This window comes from Ammospiza caudacuta, chromosome 2 (genome assembly GCF_027887145.1).
Source record: "Ammospiza caudacuta isolate bAmmCau1 chromosome 2, bAmmCau1.pri, whole genome shotgun sequence".
NCBI classification, from domain to species: domain Eukaryota; kingdom Metazoa; phylum Chordata; class Aves; order Passeriformes; family Passerellidae; genus Ammospiza; species Ammospiza caudacuta.
This window is the reverse complement of record NC_080594.1, coordinates 68,855,816-68,876,844: the sequence shown is the minus strand read 5'-3', so window position 1 is coordinate 68,876,844 and position 21,029 is coordinate 68,855,816. Positions and strand designations below refer to the sequence as shown.

The 21,029-nt window shown below is 34.0% G+C and overlaps 1 protein-coding gene across 2 annotated transcripts in view; it reads left to right on the top strand.

The window, feature by feature from the left end:
• Positions 1-20,589, top strand: part of KLHL1 (kelch like family member 1) — a 183,680-nt gene extending 163,091 nt beyond the window's left edge. For both annotated transcript variants that reach the window (XM_058825132.1, XM_058825131.1), the window contains 4 exons: positions 1,596-1,758; positions 15,043-15,255; positions 19,360-19,531; positions 20,530-20,589. In XM_058825132.1, the coding sequence (XP_058681115.1) occupies positions 1,596-1,758; positions 15,043-15,255; positions 19,360-19,531; positions 20,530-20,589 (608 nt within the window). The remainder of the gene's footprint in view (positions 1-1,595; positions 1,759-15,042; positions 15,256-19,359; positions 19,532-20,529) is intronic.
• Positions 20,590-21,029: the final 440 nt, after the last annotated feature.

Here is a 21,029-nt window from a genome sequence, read left to right as displayed (position 1 = left end):
AGCATATAATCCCATAATTTTTATGTGACCGCTGTCACATCTTCCCACATACTGGTTATGTTCTGAGATTAAATAGTGAGCTATATGAATCATTACTTCAGATTAATATCCACTTTAATATTCTGGAGAAATTATAACTGGAACACGTAATTGAAAAGAAAGAATTTCTAGGCAAGGCAATGAAAACAATTGGAGAATGAGTTCTATAGAAAAAGAAAAGGTTTAGCTTTCATTTGGAGGAACACTTTTCTAAGGGTTGGTAGGCGTTTTTAAATTATTTTCTTTTTTAAGTTAAAAAATATTGACAAACAAAAATCAACATCCAAAGTGCAGAAACATTTTCTGTGAACACTGACATGAAACATATTCACATTGATAAATATAGTTTTAAAGTAAAATAAGCTTTTAATGAATTAACTTTCTGAAATAAGACAAAACATTCCTACATAGAAAGTGGAGACTTCACATGGTTGAAAATTAAAGACAGACTTTCCTGCAAGAAAAAAACAAAGCCATTCTCTGCAGCTTTAATGATTTCTTGTTTTCTGACTTTTTTTGATGAGTTCAAATTGTGTGAAATGGAGTGAGGATAAAAAAGACATTGCCTTAGAAGCAGGACTGGATTTAGCCTGAGATTTTTCAGAGCAACATTCATTTGGGATCATGGATTCATAGAATGGAATTACTGAGTTCACTGTCTTGTAACAAATGGTGCTTAGCTATAACTTATTTTCTAGAGCCTTCTAAGCTTAACTGAAGAGACCGTGAGATAGAGAATTCATCAATTCCTTTGACTGGGTGATTCAAACTGTTCACAGTTAAAAAATTGTTTCTTATTGAAATATGTTCAACTTCAATTTTCACACATTACAATTTTTTTTCAGTAGATAAAAGAATACTCATATGTTCGATAAATTATTATAATATATCCAACATTATTTTTCTGTGAAGGTGTGTGGCTATTTAGTTTTCTTTTTTGATAGAATGAAACTGAGGAAGCAGCTTAAATTTCTCAGTCTAATTACTTGCTCAAGCCTTCAAATGCCTTTTTTGATTCTGTACCAGTCCATCAATCTTCCTGCTACTGAAGAATTGTTCATTTTCTTCTATGGGATTGACAAAAATGGTGCAAAAAACAGACTTCAACTCCTCTAGAAGCAATTCCATTCAGTGAAATCCCCCTTAGGTTGACAATAGTGAGAGATCTACCAGGTATCTAGTCCGTACTTTATTGTGTGCTTTACTGCTATTCTAAAGAGCTAATTCATGTTCAGAATGTTATGAGAAACCAAAGGGAATAGAGAAAGCTAAGAGGATCATATCATTGACAGGTTATTCTCTGAAGCAAACACTCCTCTCAAGAAATGAAATGAAATTTGTTTGACAAGACCTGTTTTTCATAGAGCCATGTGGAGTGGCATTAATTTTATTCCCGTCTGTTGATTCTTAATTAATCAAATCTCAAATTGGTATTTCCATTTTCATTTTGAATATAAAAGTTCATTTGTTGGTTGTGTTTTGGAAAACTTTTTTATTTTTTACTACTGACAGAGGAAACACATTTTTATCTTCTCTCACTTTCTCCTTCATTTTAGGAGTTACAGTGCTTGAAGGGCCTATTTATGCGGTGGGAGGACATGATGGTTGGAGTTATTTGAACACAGTGGAGAGGTGGGACCCTCAAAGTCAGCAGTGGACATTTGTGGCAAGTATGTCAATTGCCAGAAGCACTGTTGGAGTAGCAGCATTAAATGGCAAGTGAGTAGGGTGTACTTGCACAATTGAAACACTTCTTTTGAAAACCAATGAAGCTTAATTGTCATTGCTTTCCCTTATTAAGTTGCGGTGGCATTGAATTGTTCCAAAGAAGATCAAATGGTGAAAGCTGCTTTAATAGCCCTCTTACTCTGAAAGAAACTGGTTTCGGTGGTTCACAAGGCATGCAGCAGACTAGCAGAAGCAACATCTAGAGAAAAAACCCTGGAAAACTTGATCTAAAGTCATGAAGAGCAGCATATGATTATGCAAATATATTCCAGCTTTGTTTCTCTTGCACTGCTGACCATATATTTAATGTTTCCCAGTTAAAAGATACTCAATTGAATTTCTCATGACTTATATCAAACACTTTTAAATAAAAAAAGATGTTATTTGTGTCCAAACAAGGTAGGATGGATACCAGCGAAAACTGAAAAGTAGTAGTCTCCCTGCAACAAGTAGAAATGTGCCATTGATTTTTATTCTTTTTATCTGAGTACTCATTTTTAAAAAATATCCAATATGCCAAGAACTGCAACTTGAAAACCTATTTAAGAACCTTTCAAATTCCCAGTGCTATTCTTGCTACATTGCCTTTCCATACAACTGACATGTGCTGCATTCCTCAGGATAGTGGAAATGGATATCTCATTGAGAAACACAATGTTGGGTTTAACATTCAGCAAAGGAAAAAAGTTTTTCCATTTTAATATGGAAGTTCTGAGGAATTATTTTTGGTTATTCATTATGATTTCTTTCTTCAGCAGTGAACTAAATAGGAAATAAATGAAATGCATTAGATGCCTGTTGAAGTGAGAGTGCTACAAACTATTCTGCATGTGTATCTCTCACACTGCTTTGGGCACTTTACATAAAATGGATACTGGATGCTAAATATTTCAAATGTGAGTTTCTTAAAAGACTTGAAAAAGTATAGCCAGTTCTTGTGTTCTCACATTAAAACACAAAATATTGTGTTCTTATGTGAGAAACCATTCCATTTGTGATTTTCCATCGCTCTATAGTTGGCTGAATTTGTTTTCCATTTAAATTAATCTTAAGCAGAAAAATGAATTGGCTTATGATGGAAATAAATAAAAAACTTCAAGCTTTCATATTCTGATCTCATCAGGCTCTGAGTGAGGAGATTGATCTGTAAGTAACCTCTTATTAGTTCCTGATGTATTGAAGTGTTTCAGAAGCTCACTTGTGTAGAACATGCAAGTAAATTATCAATTATTTTGCTGCTCAAACAAATTGAAAGCAATACTATCTAAATTCAGCAAAACAGGATGCACAGAAATGAATGCTTTTTCACTGAAATACATTTTTAAATTTAAACTGAAATTCTTATATCAACATCTTTCCTAAAATAGGAAAAGGATTGTGTCAACATGTACATCATAAACTAATTTGAAAAACATTTAATTATTGAAGCAATACAATCCTACTGAATTTCTCAGAAATTTAGAGATAACTATCTGAAATTTGGGATTTTTTAAATTTTAAACTTAGTCCATTTGCCAGGGCTCTTTTCTATACTCATGTTGCCTTATTACATTTAGAAGTTGCAGCGCTATTTCACCCAGGAGGGCTTAATGGAATATCTTCCCCTCCCCACACAAAGGTCACCTGGTTGTTACCTCCACATTTCCCAGAGTAATAGGATATAACAGTTACTATCCTTCAGTGAGGAACACAAGCAATATTCATTTTCTTAAATGTCTTAGTTGTAAGGAGAGCTAGAACAACTAATAAAAGATAAAGGTGTTTTTTGAGATAAAAGAAAGACACATGACAAATTTATTTACCAGAATTTCAACAGAGCAATTTATCTGGCGCTACATATGAAAGAAATACGTAAGATGAAATGAAAGGCGAGTAGTACAGGGATTTGAAGAAGAAAAGGACTCTATTCAATAACTAGGATGTCACAGTAATCCCTAGAATTCTTTACAGATCTGTCCTGGGTTAAAAGAGCATAACAGCAGGAGCAAGCTAGTTACATTACTAAACCAAGTGGCACCAAAGGGAATCATATCATATGGTTCACGTTGGCCGCATGAATACATGATGGCCAAATGGCCAAATTCATGTTGGCCACGCTAATTTGGATGATCTTAAGAAGCAACACAAATAGTATATTTAGTAGTTTATGTGTGAATTAACAAGCCTTGTGTTTGAATAAAATTAATGTTAAGAAGTAAAAGAAGAGGTGAAAAAAGCTTTGTATGTTGTTATACAGAAAAAGAACAGAAGAAGAAATCGGGAAAATAAAAGGAAATGCTACTGAAGAATGCATAAAGTTTTATGAATATTGGAAATATGTTGTGTTAGTGTGTGGAATTCTGGTCATCCATATCAAAGGCAGTCCAAGTGAAATTGCAAAGGCTATGTAATGCGTACCATGACTATCAAGAATGCATGCCATACAAAAGAAAAGCAGCAAAACTGATACAGCTGGCAAAGAAACATGCACAAAATAGCTGCAATTCAGCTGGGAAAATAGAGATGAAATAAAAGTAATATGGGGACAATAAGATGGTGTCCACAAACCTCTCATCAGGTTCTAAACACCTGTTTATTGGTTCATAAAAAGGGTAATGTTATGTGGTTTTATCTAACACCAAAGACTGGAATCTGAGAATTTTTCTTTTCAGTGATATTTTTGCTTTCCCAAGTCAACAATAAGTTCCAGGCACCACTAACAATGTTTGCTGAGGCTTTGGAGACTCCATCTCCTACATCTTCACTTGTTTCCCATTGTCAAACAGTAACACAAAAGTGGAGTGTGTTATCCTTACTATATATAAAAATTATTTTTAACTTGACGTCTTTATCAGTTTTAACCATATTTTGCTAAATATAGGTGTTGTAGGACTTGCCATGACTGTAGAATTTCCTAGGATAAAATATGGTCAGTAATTCCTTCTGATATGGAAACAGCATCCTCCCTTCTGCCTCGTTACTGTTAACAACCCTGTTGCAGATATTGGAAGAGTGCATGAACTTCCTCAGATCAGCAATAGATATGGCTGTTAAAATACTAAATGTGGGATGGAAATCTACATTTTGAAAAAAAACTGGTAGAGAATGGTGCTTTTTATATGCAGATAGTGAATCAAAAGTTGGGATTACTTATTTGAATCTTCTTCGGGGCTCACATCAGTGGTGTGTAAGTAGTGTGCAACTTATTCTATATAAGATCAGCATTCTACGGTTGTCAGCAGATAGTGCTGAAGCAAAAGAACTACTCTTCAGTATGAGTTAGAAGCACCAAGGAACAAAAAGTGTGAAAAGGTATATATTTGCCAGAAACTTTTTGAAATTATCACTTAACTATTTCAAGGTTTTCTTAAATTCTTGATCTTAAACTCAAGAAGAACAAAAATCCAGTCAACACCTTCAAGCCAACAAATACTAATCCTTTCATTAACTTAAAATGTAAATGCTTCCAAATTTATAGCTAATAACATAGCTATTTATTATCCTTCTATTAGAAATTCTAATACATGAACTGCTCATTCCCTAAGAACACTAAAGCTTTCCACTACTTTAATTTCAATACATATTTAATGCTAATGGTGTAGTGCTAAGTGAAAATGAAATTTAGTTTACACACTTTCATCAGGAATACATACTCCTCAAAAACATTCTCTGTATCATACAGATTAGTGTTATTCTAAACATTTTTGTGTCACTACCATAACTGAAGTTTTTCTATATTGCCCTATTATATGTCCACAAAGATTGCATTACAAAAATATTCCTTAGTTTCTACTGGTATATTCAAAATTACCAATATTTTTTGAAGTAACTGTACCTTTCTGCCATGAAAGTCTGGCCCTTTAGTCTTGATCCCTTTAATGAATATCAGTAAATCTATGTTGCAAAAGCATAAAATGCTCAGCTGTTGATAGCATCCACAGACTGACTTTGAATGGTAGAACATCACAGCAGTGCCAAAAATCATGACTTTGACACACACTGGCAAGAAGCTCAAACTCATGCTAACATCTTGTGGCGTCAAGGAAAAGGAGTCCTGTCCTTTATTGATTGCCACATACTCAAATATGTTCTATAGTGAACTTGATCTCTCCCCCTGCTGCTGTGGTTCTTATTAAATACCACAGAATACCATTGGTATATGATAGAAGACAAATAGCAAGGAATTGTTTAATCTTAACTTTTAGAAATACAACTGTGCAAGTATTCTTTTAAATAATATTTTACTTTTATTTGAGGAAAAGTAAAGTTTTGTAGGTGTTTGTTGTCTCTGAAGGAAAGTAAAAGAGCAGGGAGAAATGCTGCAAGAAAATATTATTCCCCATCCGTATCCATCTGACTGCTTACCATTTGGTGTCACAGGCAAAATAGGCTTGACTTGGGGAAAATTAATGCAATTCATTAGTAATAAAAATAGATTCTGGCTCATGAGAAGCAACCCCAAATTTTAAATTGCCACTTTTCTTCCCCCCTTTCCCAGGCTCAGTTTGTCTTGTATCGCATTATAGCCCCACCCCTGACTGGTGCAGGGGGATGGAAATGGGGGTTGTGGTCAGACCATAATTCTCAGACCCTTCTCTCTGCCCTCCTTCCTCACACATTTCCCTTGCTCCATCATGGGCTCTCCACGGGCTGCAGTCCTTGGGGAGATAACCTCCTACTCCAGCATGGTGTCCTCCATAGGCCACTGTGCCTGTGACCGGTGGTCATCTTCAGCAGGAAAATGAAATGCCAAGACTACAGGCAAGACACATAAGCTGACCCAGAGATATTTTCTTTTACAGGAAAAAACCCCTAAGCATAGATCCTCTTAATCAAATCCAACAGGTTTAAAATTGGAGTTATTTGGCAAGGCTCATCTCTCTCAATCAATTATGTTGGAAAAAAGTCCTTTTTCCCCTTTTGCCTGAGACACTGATTTTTTTTCATATTATTGTTGAAATACAGTCCAACATGAAAAAAAAACAACACTTTTCTGGTTGTGTCCTTTAAGTAATTATTTATTATCAATTGGTAATGTCAAATTTTGTCTCTTATTTAACTGCAACAGATAGAATTTATATCAGATTCTACATCCTATTAATTCTGCTTAAATACCGATAGAATATACTAATATTTATTTTTAAAAAATGGATTTGTATATACATATTTATTATTTTTCCCTTTACATTCATGAAAATTAATGTGTTGCATTTTCAATTTTACTAGTTAGGTAGAGAGACTTTAATAACTATGTAGCTTTGGGATTTTTTTAATAGTTATTTATCTGTTTATATTCAGTTACATTCATTCAGTTCCACCCCTTTTGCAATAATTGGATTAATTTAGTACTAGATTGTCATAAATTAGATTATTGGTTTGGCAGTGCTTTCCCAGCTATTCTGTTTCATTTTGAAAGGGAAACAAAGCTGCCTAATAGAGATGTTGGCTTATGCACAGTGGAATGTTTTGTGTTCAGGCCATTTAATGAGAACAACTGGAAAGAAACTTGTGTTATTTAGATCAATATTATGTCTGCTGTAAATAGCAGCAGTTTAGTTTAACATGTCCCTTAAAATTATTATGCACTATTACAAAGTAACTAACTATCAGAAAGTTTAGCCTGATGAACCTTAATTTTAAAGAAAAGTAGCAAAATTCAAACCAAATTAGTGTGAGCACAAGAAAGGTTCTCAAAATAATCTTATAGGTAGTCACTCACCAAGACTATAATTGCTTTGAACTGACCTAGGAGAGACGAAGGTTAATAATTCCACAAAGTCCTTAATAGTAGTTCAGTGTTGGGCATGAGAGAATTAGGAACGTATTACATTCATATAACCACCTACAAAACTTGATTGTATGGCTGATTATGGCCTCCTCCAGGAGTTCTGCTCCTTTGGCTTTCATGCATCATATAATAAACTATCTGTGGCATTTTCTCTTAGCAGAATCATTAAGGCTTATTACTAATTCAGTGCCCTGGTCTGATCTTTTGTGCTTTTGCACACAAATTCATATTTTCTACATGGGGATCTCATGCAGCTGAGTGACTCTACCATTTAATTTAAAGTGCATTATAGTCTCTCTTTCTCAAACAAGATTTAACTTGCTATTTCACATCCAGCCTGTAAAGAGAGAGACTCTGCACAGGTCTACTTTTCTTTCTATGGGTCTAGGCTAGGCTTAAAAAGATACAAACTAAGTAAATTTATATCACTCTTATAAGAGAAAAGAGAAATCATGAAGCTTTACTGAAATCACGCATGTTTAATGTAAAGCCACTATTTTTTCTACAGTCCAAGGCAGATGCATATGCAGCTAGGACACTTTCCCCTTTAGAAACTAAGTCATTGGTAGGAGACACAACATTGCTTATTTGCAGAGTGGGAACTTGATGAGCCTATTTTCTCTGGCTATACTATGGCCAGGGTCCTAGATGCTTGGACCACATTTCTATTTTGACTGTTTACTGCTCGACTACATCTTTCAGATGCCCCACTCTTCAACCCTTACCTGCACAGCAAAATTTTCAGACTAGCTGGCTGTTGACTATTGTACAGGTGGAATGACTGTAACTTGTGATTAGGTCTGTCATTCAGGTTTTATAATAAGAAACCATTTTTCTCTACTACATAATTCCTTTTTTTTTTGTCCTGTAAGTTTTGTAATGAATTATGAATTCTACATAAATATGCATATGATCTAGTGTGGTATGAATTAACTTGGACACAGCTATTGCAAAAGTTCCATACCTTGTTGGTGATTTCTCATAGATGGCTCCTCACAGCACTGAATCCTTCTTCTCCGTATTACAGCCAAAAAACTCCAGCTCTCTCCTCACTCACCTAATGCACTCTTTTATATCACTCATCCTTGTTAGACACAGCTGTGGCCTGTTAAGACCAGGCCTGTTCCTAATCTTTGATAATTAGTGCAGCTGCAACTCTTCAGGGGCGAGATTACCTTCTGCACTATCTTTATTTTCTTCCATTCTATCCCCCCACACATGCGTGGGTACTTCAGGCCAGACAGACATAGCGAGTTAACTTAGTCCTAATACATGGTAGAAAAAGGCAGTGGTGTCACTCCATCTAATATAAGCTTTTAAATCTAATATATGTGCCAGTCTAGACAGTAGGAAGCAGTGTGGGTAATGCCTAGGAAAATCCACTGCCTATTTTTCAAATGTGCAGCTTCCCCAGTTAAGCACAGATTTTTTTTTAAAACCGGTGAGCAATGACTGTTTTCTTTCTTGTGGTCAAGACTGCAAAAAGTGTTAACATCATATATTGTTTATTATGACTAAAGTTTAGCTTTTCATTATTATCTGTAGCAGGAGATGGAGTATGAGAATCCGAACCTGTCTCACATGGTTCTTGGTGCCTGTGTGCTGGGACAGGAAGGAAGCCCTTGTGCAGTGCAGTTGGAGCAGTCTAGAGATCCTCCCACACCAGATGTAGGCTTCAACTTAGACTACACACACAGACCTGTGTACATATGTTATTCCTGTGTGTTATAATGTGTATTCACATACTTCCTTATTTCCACATGTGTGTCATCTGGAAGGATATTTAAATATACACATCTGACTGAAATTAAAGAAATCTAAATATTAATTTAATGCTCAACTAAACACCTTTATGGGCAACAGGCATTACAACAGCTGACAAATACCTACTGTACTCAGCAGAATAGAATGCAAAGCCATCTCCACTCTTAACTTCCTATTTTTCCAATTTGAAACTTGATTAACTTCTTAATAACTAATATTTGGGTAAGATGAAATTTCTTTTGACTCCGTAGACTAGCTTCAGATAAATCTTGCATTATTGGTTGAGTTTGTTGAACAGAGAAGGGTTTGTTCATTGTGAAGATCACAAGCTAAATGACCTAAGGCTTTTTTGCAAGTCAGCCATAAAATTGCAATGCATGGATAATTTTCATACTTCAGCAAACACTAGGGAACTGCTCAAAATTACTAAATAAAGTATTTAAGTATGAATATGCTTTCATTGTGCTTTTAAGACTGAAGTAACAATTCAGAATTTCATGCCAAACTAACAAGACAAGAAAGTATGACCAAAACTACTACCTTTCCCATCAGTGCCAATTTTTTTCTCATAGCTTTTGTTGCTTGAGGTTTTCTTTGCTCTTATGCCTTATTGGTCATTCTTTTCTATTCTTTAACTAATCCATTAACACTAAGAAAAATACCTTGATTGGCATACATAGTTATTGTCATGTAAGGAGAAAAGAAAATGTTTGAAAGTGCGTGCTTTCTGCCCACAATATTGTCACTAACTACAAGCAAATGAGTATATTAAGTGTGATGCAGATATTTTGCATGCTGCTAAATTACAGCAGTGCTTTTTATTGCCAAAAAAATTCATGCTGTCACATGTCTGCTTTCATCTACATCATCTACCTGACCAGACAGTATCTCAAATTTGCCTTGGGAAATTATTAGCTATAATTAATGAACTTCGTGAAACTCTTTTGGAATGGGAAGAATAACAAACATACTTCAAAGACTAGCTCACCAGTTACCAGCCTTAGAATCTTTTTGGTTGAAAATTTTTTCTCTGTTCTTACTACGTTTTCCTCTAAATGTACTTTGGCCTATAAATAGTTTTATAACTTAATTTGAATCCTGAGAGGTTATTTCATGTTCTTTTATGACAGTTTTTATGCTGCTGCTGTATTATAAATATGATGTTTGTTAACTTCTGGTTTAAATCAAACTCTTTTTATTCTGTATCCCACTATGGGAAAAATGAGACACATATTGAAATTATTCTTCCTCAACTGTGGAAACTACAAAAAAGTGTAGATATGTTAAAATATTATAGTCAAAATCATTAAATAAATGGAGACTGAGACAAAAAAAAGAAACAACTCTATGATCTAAAATTAAATTCACAAAGAAAATTAGTATCATAAATATTATCTCAGTCTAGAGCAAAGTAATTCTATGGATTCATTAAAAATTCTTATTTAATGACAGGTTTACTATGTGTCTTGATAATAGAGTAAATAAAAATCCTCGTGCACATGCCATAGTAAATGATTAATTTAAAAAGTAAATGATTAATTTAAAATTTTAAAATTTAAAAATTTTAAAAGCCATACCTACTTTATAGCCTAATAAAGTCAAGAACGTTCTTTAACTGGTGGAATCTACATTGAGTCCATGGTCTTGTATAAAGAATGTAGCCCATATAATTCTGATTACAGTTAAAATTGCTTGAAACAAGTTCTTTCTATTAAGAAACTAAAATTTCCAGTGTAGGAAGTCAAACTTTTTCATAACAATATTATCCATGCAAGGGGTGTTTTTGTCTCAATATTTTATGTCACAGAATCATAGAAGGCCTTGGGTTGGAAGGGAACTCAAAGATCATCGAGTTCCAAATCCCCTTTCATGGCAGAAACACCAACCCTTAGAACAAGTTCTGAGGGCCCTCATCTAACTTATTAGTAGTTACTGCTACTACTACTACTAAGTAGGAGTTCAATTCCAGGAACTTACTCTATAACTATAGGTTTTTCCATTTTTGGGGGATGAAATTCTATTTTTGATTTACTTCCCTACTGCATTACAAATGCATGAAATAACCTTCCAAATTTACACACAGAAATAAGACTTCATTAATGCTTTCCATTCACAAAATTATTGTATTCTCAACTTTTGCCAGTGAGCTACATTGGCTTAATCAAGGCAGCATGGATAAATATCTCTCTCTAGGCCAGGTATGGACTGATTCAGCAATACAGTAGTCCAGCACTGATGTAAATTATTTGTGACCCTCAGTCCTACAAAGGAGACATCTTTTGTGCCAGAGTAATTCTCTGCTGCTCTTTCAGACACACTGAAAGGCCAGAAAAGGGTACAAAAGGGTCTAAGCAAAAGGCTGGATAAGGTCTTTGATATTCAGAGCGAAAGAATGTTAAAAGGGAAAACCTCATTAAGAAATGCAGAAAGGGCATGATTCAACTGGTTTCACAAGCCATACCCACCTCACATCAAAGGCAATCTGGTCTTTTGATGTTGGCTTGTCAAACTGAATTTAAAACTGTCTTTTCTGAGTAGTTATCAAAGGTTTGTAGTGACAGAACTGAGATAAATGCTTTTGATCCAGTTGGTCAGGATTTCTCCTAATGTTTCCTTACTTTGAAACCTCTACTTCATTTTTCTAGCCAATTATACGTATGGTTATATATATACAAATGTTCAGGAATCTCTCTCCATCTTAGTAAAAGAAGTGAAAAAACCCTGAAAAGACAGAAGAGGCTGAGCTTGGCCTAATTTCATATCTATGCACAGTGTCTGAATCAGCTGAAATGTAGACTATTTAGGAATAGAAATTTATAATATCTCCACAGGCAGAACTTTCACTGTGGAGATAAAAATGATCAGTACTGGATGCTTTCTTTTCCTTGCTGGTCTTGCTCTCTAAGGAGGGATATATGATTATTATTTTTATAGTAATTCTAGTTTTGATGGGATATACCATGAAGAGTAATTCAGTTAATTCAGAGAAATACATGATATTTTTCCCTATAGAAATTATATTACAAATTTTTGACAAGCTGGAAAAAGCTGAAAAAATTGTTTAATTTTAAAGTCATCTAATAAAATAATACCCTAAGCTCTAAAAGGGGAAGTAAGACTACTAAATAGCTTTAATTATAAGGGTTTCAAAAGTCTCAGATTCCTGATTCAGTATCCTGAATATTCCATGCTTGTTGCAGAGCTGTTCCCCAATCATTTTGTGCCTTTGTGAATACAGATTTGGAAATTGGTTGAAGACTGGAAGCGATTTCTGACTGAATTGTTCAAGCTCAGCCACAACCAGAGCTTTAAACAGTTACTACTTTTTCTTGACTGAACTATTTTTATTTACTCTTGTAAAATTAAAAAAAAAAAATATTCCTTAGAGAAAAAAAATAGAAACATAATCAGACTCTAAAATGTTAATTCCAAAATATGATTTTGAAAATGAATTTTGCTCTGAATAGCTGAGAGCATTTTAGCAACAGACTAGGTGGTCCCAATCACTTTTATCAGTTACTTATGAACAGCATTTGCTGTCTTTTTGCCAGAAACTCAAGAATGCCTTCAGCTATATATTATTAGCTGACAATTGGAATAGAGGAATGAGAGAGAATATTTTACTTTCAGTGTGCAAATATCAGCTTATTGATTTATTTCAGTTGAAAGATGATGGAATAAATAGGAACTTTTCATGCCAGAAAAAATACCAAATTGGTGGAGATTTTGACTAGGGTTACACAAGATTATTTGCACTCAAGTCTGCAGAAGTGTTGGTTCTTTGTTTTTTTTAAATGGTGTTCAGTATTTATGTTTCCAAATATCCAACAATCTCAGAAATCTTAATCATGGTTTATATTTTTGGGGATCAATTCACTTATTGACGTGTAGTTGTCTACTGGCTCCAGGGTGCCAGCAGTCATGATTTTTTCTGCTGGGTTTTGTACTGTACTATTTTCCATATCTCTCAGCCTGGACAGAATGTCAGCATAACTTAAATGTCACAAAAAATGTTTCATCATTGTCTATGGGTAGCTGAACCAAGTCACCATCTTTGAAAATAAAGATAAGATCCTTGCAGACTCCTATATGTAAATGTTTATATTTACATTTATATTAATGTAAATGCTTTTGCTCACATGTTTAAATATTTTCCGTGCTGTTCTTTAGGCTCAGATGACTACTCTGAGTGTAACAGCAAGTTGGACACTGTAGACATCCACAGATTAACAGAATTGGATGCTTTAATGTTGAGTTCATCTGTACATATCTGATACTCATAGATAAAGTTAAATATGTTAGTTCTGAATCCAAAGGAAAAAAAAAAAGTATATTTGCTTTAGTATCTCTCACAGAGGAGTATGGATTCTCCTGGGTGCTTTAGTCAGAGCACAGGTATGTCTGTCAGGCACTACCAAAATGTTCTCAGGCTTCAGTGACATATTTAGTGGTTGTACAGCACTTCCTTATTCATCAGCATCCATAGCAATGAAATGTAATGGTAAATGCACATTTAAATGGCTCTGAATTCATGGAGTGCTTAGGACAGTAAAAGCTTCCAAACGAGTAATTGCTTTACAGAGACAGCTCTCACATCCAAAATTGCTTAGTGGTTGGACTTTAAAATAGCCTGTGTTTCTATTAGTTAATCTCCAGGCACTATATAAAAGGCAACAGACTGCAAAAAGGTTCATGTGGAATGAATACAGCATGGTATTAGGTGGAAAGAACAATCAGAACTATTTCCTCCTGGGACCCATTATAAAGAGCAACGAAACAAGTTTCTTGCCTGCAGATGCTTACCAACACAACATCATTTTTGTTAAACCACATTTTTTATAATTTCAAGTTTAAAATACTCTTCAGAAGTTGTCCATGACTTTACAACCTAACTCTACCCTCATAAAACATTCTGATGAAGAAAAACAAGACACCGTGTTGGGGGTTATCATTGTCTTGCAAAATAGACATGTTGCTTTTCGTGTGGGTAAGAATTTTCTTCAGCATAAGCAAGAGCCTTGAAACTGAGGTAGTAATTTTTTTAAAATCCATGTTTAAAACATAATGTGATAGTCCTCTCTGCAACACATTTCATATTTGATCTCTACTATATTCTAAGTGTAAAACTCATGCTGAAAATGTGTTCCCATTGATAGATCTTTATGTGGAACTTGTTTAATATTAGATCTTGTTTTCTATATTTTTTGTGCTTCTTAATATTTTGATGCAGAGCAAAACCACAGAGAAACTATAATAAATGGGCTGCATATTTCTTCCTTGTCTGGATTAACAGATATAAGTTTGCACTTCCACTTCCATCTCATAGATGGTGAGCTTAGGCAGTGTCAGGGTTTGACGCTGGCGCAATGCCAGTGCCCCCATGAAAATATATTCTCCCCTGCTTACATGATTTTTAAACCTACAGAGAAAAACCTGCATGTCATTTGTGGTGCTCTTGACTGAATATGCAGTAAAGAAAGAAATAAAATATTCATTAGCAGAAAGAAATATCTTCCTTTCTCTTCAGGTGGACAAAATACTAAGTAGCACATGAGTTTGGTAATAATATTGAAAACATCTGTGGTTTTGCCACTATATGAGATTCACATGGTTTCAAACCTAATGTATTTTATTTTTTTCTATTTTCTGATGTCAGATAAAAAAACAGTTACTCATTGTTTTTATTTATTCTGCAATTCTGAGCTCTTGTTTGTCAACATTTTTATTTGCATGGACTTTCTTAGGTTATATTCGGTTGGAGGTCGGGATGGAAGTTCATGTTTGAGTTCAATGGAATATTATGATCCTCACACAAATAAATGGAATATGTGTGCTCCTATGTGCAAGAGAAGAGGAGGCGTAGGAGTGGCTACCTGTGATGGCTTTCTTTATGCAGTTGGAGGTCACGATGCTCCGGCTTCTAATCACTGCTCTCGGCTGCTGGACTATGTGGAAAGGTACCAAATTGTACATGCATTTTTTAAATACAAAATAATATCTGGTAGCATTATTTTCTTAGCTTAGTTATGGCAAGTTTAAACAGTTCTTAACCCTAGAAATGTCTAGTTCGTTCTTACTTGAAAAATTCTATAAAGGTGTGTGAAAGACAATCTCTTTGAATCTTATTGTAATCCCTTTTTATTTACTATACTATTATATATTACCACAAACACAAAAATCCATTCTTTTCACATCCCATTTAAGTAACTTTAGGACACTATATGACGCATTGAAGGGTCACAAACTAAAAATTGTAGAGTTAATTTTTTCCCTTAAAATAATTTTATAACACAAAATTGAATTATATTTAGAATATTTTCTAACTCCAAAAACATAGCTAAGCAAATAAGAAATAAAAAACTGTTTAAGTGGTGGATATTCACATAACAATGGATTCCTTCCTTTATCAAAATTTCCACTTTCTAATGTGGTGATGTAAGCCTCATACACTTACAATACCTTGAATTTTGCAAGTAGATTTTCTACTAATCCAAGTATATCTAGCAGAGCAGTGCAGCACAGATGAAGTGATTAAAGCACTCAGTTTAAAGGTATTCTTCAAATTTTTCATGAATGTTTGATTTTTTTTTCCTGTTTCTGAATGCTATAAAATAGAATAGGGAAAATATTCACTCCAAAAGTGCACAGATTGCAAAAGTTAAAGTAGGTATGCTTGAGTAACATATAAGCTGGGATAATTTACCTTGTTATTTCTTTTCAGAAGGGCTTGATTAAATGTCAGTTATTTCTTCTGGTAAATCCAGTTTGGTATTCAATATTTAATTGAAAAAATTATAAGTTAAAACTCCTTATGTTATCCATATGATTATGCTCAATCTTAGACCCATTGCTATGTCTACCATATGTAAGCAAACATCATTGCCAAATTCTTCTCATCTGCAACAGAGGGACATTTAATCAGGGAAATCCCCTGATGCCTGTACTTACAGGGACGATGCTTGTGGACCCCTATTTATAAGGAGCAATACCAAGAATTTTCAATTAAATAAATTTTTATTAAGACTACTAGTGGCAGTCTTAATGATATATTTTCAACTACTTCTGCTTATTGGTACTCAGAAGGGAGCTTTTATTTCATTTTTCATTCTCTGAGAAGAAAATCCTTCTGGTGTTGATGACAAACCATACTCTATCACATTTTTCTTTCTCAAGAGAGACTGCAAAGATCAGCTAGACCTTTCTTTATGCTGTTTTATGTACTAGTGTTAGAGTGAAAATATATGGTATCCTTCATCTAGATATTTTTTCCACTGATAGCAAAAAGAGTGGATGATGTAGTTCATCAATAGTTCACTTTGAGTCTAAAAGTTGAGACTAACAAACCAAAATTTGAAAGATTATAAACTTACATGGAGTGGATGTGAGTTAACTGGTGGACTCCACTGAAATGTGAAAAAACTCTCATGGCCCTCACAGTGATTAGTTAGGTTATAAGATGGCTGGAATGTTATTTAGTGTGTCTGTTTTTTTATTCCAAAATAATGCATCACTTCCAAAAAATAAAAGCTTTTCAATATCTTAAGAAAACAAAGAATAGTAAGTGATGAGGAGATCTATTATCCGAGTAATTTTATATCTCTCTGAAAGTTTTTCTTTCTGTAAATATTGACGGCCTGGTTTTTAACTCTGTTCTTCTTCAGGAATGAGTCTGCATCAGTCATTTTGTCTTTCTGATGCATACTGGTAGAATGTGCTTTATTCCAGTACCAATTTATTCCTGGAAGACTGTCAAACCAAACATAATATTTTAAAATTTATTTTTGAAGTTGTGCAAATATAGTGGAGGCAGCAGATACGTGTTTTCTTAATGCTACTGCTTAAGTACTGCTCAATAGTAGTTAGGTATTGCAGTTTACTTCCTTGTAAGGTTGATTCATTTAGAATGGATTTTGTCTAGATTCAAGCATTCTGAAATAATAGTTACATTTCATTCATCTTCACAAGTTGGCAAAGTGCAATCTTCTGTTCCTTTTTAAAGGCAGAACAACTATTTCATAAGAATTATAAAATTTTCAAGATATTTTGGCAGGTTTCATAAAGCAGGTTTTCTTCCTCACATGTTACTGAAAACTTGACAGATGCTAAAAACATAGCCATTTGACCTATAGTTTTTTTCCCCCTTGTCTCATCTTGATTTCAAAATTGATTTCTTCCCACGTTTAGGAGCTTTTATCATAACCCTGTTCAGCCTGGGGCATAGCTAGTTATTATAAAGATGACATATAGAGTTGCTTTTTAGCAGCAAAAAGGATGTAAGAAATCTCAGGTGTTTTCCTGGCAGTTGCAAAACTGACAAGTTCCTGTGCAGTTCTATTTCATTGACAGAATTGAGTTATAAGGATTCATTTTAGCCTTGCATACCTGTTTATGGGAAGAAGAAGGAAAAAGAAAAGGTCAAATGATGATGTCAGTTTTATTGTTTTCCAGCTTTAACTTTTGCACCTCCTCACCTTGGCCCTTGTAATTTAAGAGGAGTGTATGGAGGAGCCTATTAAACATTTATTACCTTTAGGTAGGTGAAGATACAATGCACACTGGTGCATTTCACTGGATGGGAAACTGTTTCAGCTAGAGGCATATGATGCTGTTGTTGAAAAACCCACACAGTCTTTGAAAAAAAAACTTTTTTTTTTTTTTTTTTTTGGGCTTGTTACATGGTCAGTTCCCTTCCACACATTCAAGCAATATTTTGCAGTATTTTCCTCTAAAGTTAGGAAAGACATTTATCATATATCTAGATATTTGAGATTTTATTTTCTGAGAAGTCTCCCAAATGCCAGGATTGGCAGCTAGCACACAAGTAGATTGTTTTCTTAAAATGTATTTACGTCTCAAGAACAATATGAACAAGGTCACAAACAATTCTATTATTGTCCAATTTAAAAGTTAGATTTATGAACCAAAAGGCTATTACAAGCAAAACACTAGCATTGCTGTTTCAGTGCTTGTGTTAATATATATATAATATATATTTATAAAATATTTCTTTGTTCAGATATGTAGGACTTCAGACAGTATCCCTCCAAGGTGCTTATTGATAATATGACTTACTACATTTAAGCAAACTAATAAAGTCAGGCTTTTTAGAGGATTTGTAGACTGAAACTTCTTCTTTTCTCCACTGATCCCATGATTCTATTACATAGTAAACTTGCTTAAGGACAGATTAAATTAATTCTGTTATAGTGTGATGCACTATTCTGTTTTAGCAATATTTGACATTTAAAAATAAGATATCCAGTGTAACCTAATACTCCAGACATCCTTGGTAAAAAACTATCAAAAGATAATTCATATGATAATAATAATTTCTCATTTTTGCATGTCCAAAAGAGTTACAATGGAATGACTTCAGAAATTAAACAATTTTACTGTGTTAAGGACTATCTAAATGGAAACCTAGGTTAAATATTTAATTTTTAAATTACTGTCATTATACAAAAGGATTTTTACCTTCAGTTTTAAAAATTCAGTTGTGATTATGTCTAAGAAATAGTATTACTTAATCTACTTGAGCAAATATCAGGAGGAAACACTAACTGTAATGCAGTTAAGCATTAGAATACATAAGGAGATTTTTACTCTTGTACAGTAGAATTTCATAAATTGAAATATAATGGAATTTAATTTTAGAAATAATATTTCTAATCTTTTAGATGTGCTATGGGAAATACCCCACTTTAAATGTATACATAACAGATAAATAAAATGCTATAACCATCCATTCAGATATTGCTCATATCTTTATTGTCATATATCTTTATATATCAGATCTCTTTATGACACCCTATCCTGCAAATACCTTACTTTATTCTAGAAGGTTCTAAGCAAAAGTTTCTTATCAGCAGCTACAGGGTTGAATTGGCAACACAATCAATTTGTATTTTTTCTTTTTGATGTTAGGAAGAATTCTTTTGGATAGGATACTAAAGGTTTGGTTTTTTCCCCCCAGGAAAAAAAGAACTATATGCAAGTGAATATCAACATGAATTGATGCTTGTCTTCTCTGCACATACCCAGTCTCATTTTTCTTTGCTCAGGTATGACCCAAAAACTGATACATGGACAATGGTGGCTCCACTGAGTATGCCTCGAGATGCTGTTGGTGTTTGTCTCCTTGGTGACAAATTATATGCAGTAGGTGGCTACGATGGTCAATCATACCTGAACACTATGGAAGCATATGACCCTCAAACTAATGAGTGGACACAGGTAATTGTAAAGTTTATTTTATATATACACATGTGCAAACACACATGCATATACACACTTATATGTATGAATTAGCCATTAGCCAAGATTTCTTTAAACCTAGTGCAGAAAGGTTCATACTTCAGAATCATGATCTTAAAATAAGCATTTAAAATAGGTGAGATATATTATACTCAACAATGCCCACTTCTTTTTATGACTATAAGGGGGAACTTCTGTTGACAAGCTTGCATGTAGACACAAATGCTTTAAAGTTAGTACAGAAGGCCATATTTTTTAATCTACTATGAATTACTCGGAAGAGCATTTTTGTGATGTTTTGTAGGAGATACTAAATTAATTTGGGAATATTTTCTTTTTGCAAAACCACCAGTTCACATTAAAAACCATTGATAAACATGATTGGACAGGTAGTTTGAAGACATGTAAACAATGTTGTGATTTATACAGTTGCACCAATTACAGATTGTGGTTGCATACATATAAACTAACTCTACTGTGATAGTTTCAGTGAGATTCAGTCCCCTAAAGGTTTTAATCCTTGTGTTGTCTTGAAAACTGTTTAAAATTGTCAAAAATATTTAGAATTAAAAGACACATGAACCTGTTTAGGAATACTGGAACCATTTCTGTATATTCATAGCTTTCACCTTGCCTCAAGGACTAGAGTGGAAGCATCAGCCACAGTCTACAGAATACAGAACCCCCTTGCATATCAATTGTTCACAAAATTGATGACAACTCTAAAATTAATTCCTGCTTCCTGTTCTCACATCTTTCAAATGAAAGATGTCAGGTGTGAGTAAGCAATTTTAAATTACAATAGTAGCATAATGTGGGTTTTGTTTATTTTCAGCAAATTATACTCCCATTAGCTTTGACCATTTTAAAATAATTTTGACTCAGCGCTTTGACAATCTTTGCATGGCTTGCTCCTGTTTGGCAATCTTTTGCATGTTTTTTTCCTATTCACTTAATTTGTGTCTGTTTTTCTGCAGATGGCATCCTTAAATATTGGAAGGGCTGGTGCCTGTGTTGTAGTCATCAAACAACCGTGACTTTGTCAGCCCTGCTTAGGATTTTACTGACTGTGAAATGATTATTTTTCTACGAGACAAAGAGAATGATAACTTCACAAGAACAAGGATCTACACAGTGAATACACTGTTGATCACAAACTTGAAGAACTTTGGAAGTGACAAAGATTAAGTATTTATGCCCTATAAAATCATAACACTGTTCACAGTCAGTGAACAAGGAAAAAGCCCCAGAGTATTGTAGGCGTAAACATGTGAATGTAGAGTAGTAAGTTCAGGTATTGTTCTCATGAGTGTGTCCTGGAGAACTGGATAATCATGGGAAACCTACACAAAGAGTGGAAAGGAATATGAGAACAGTTTTCATGACTGCAAGAGAACTGCAGAAACATGAAAGTTTATTTAATCAATTTTAAATTGTGTTTTTTAAAAGAGAAAAGTGGGTAGTAATATAATTTTTT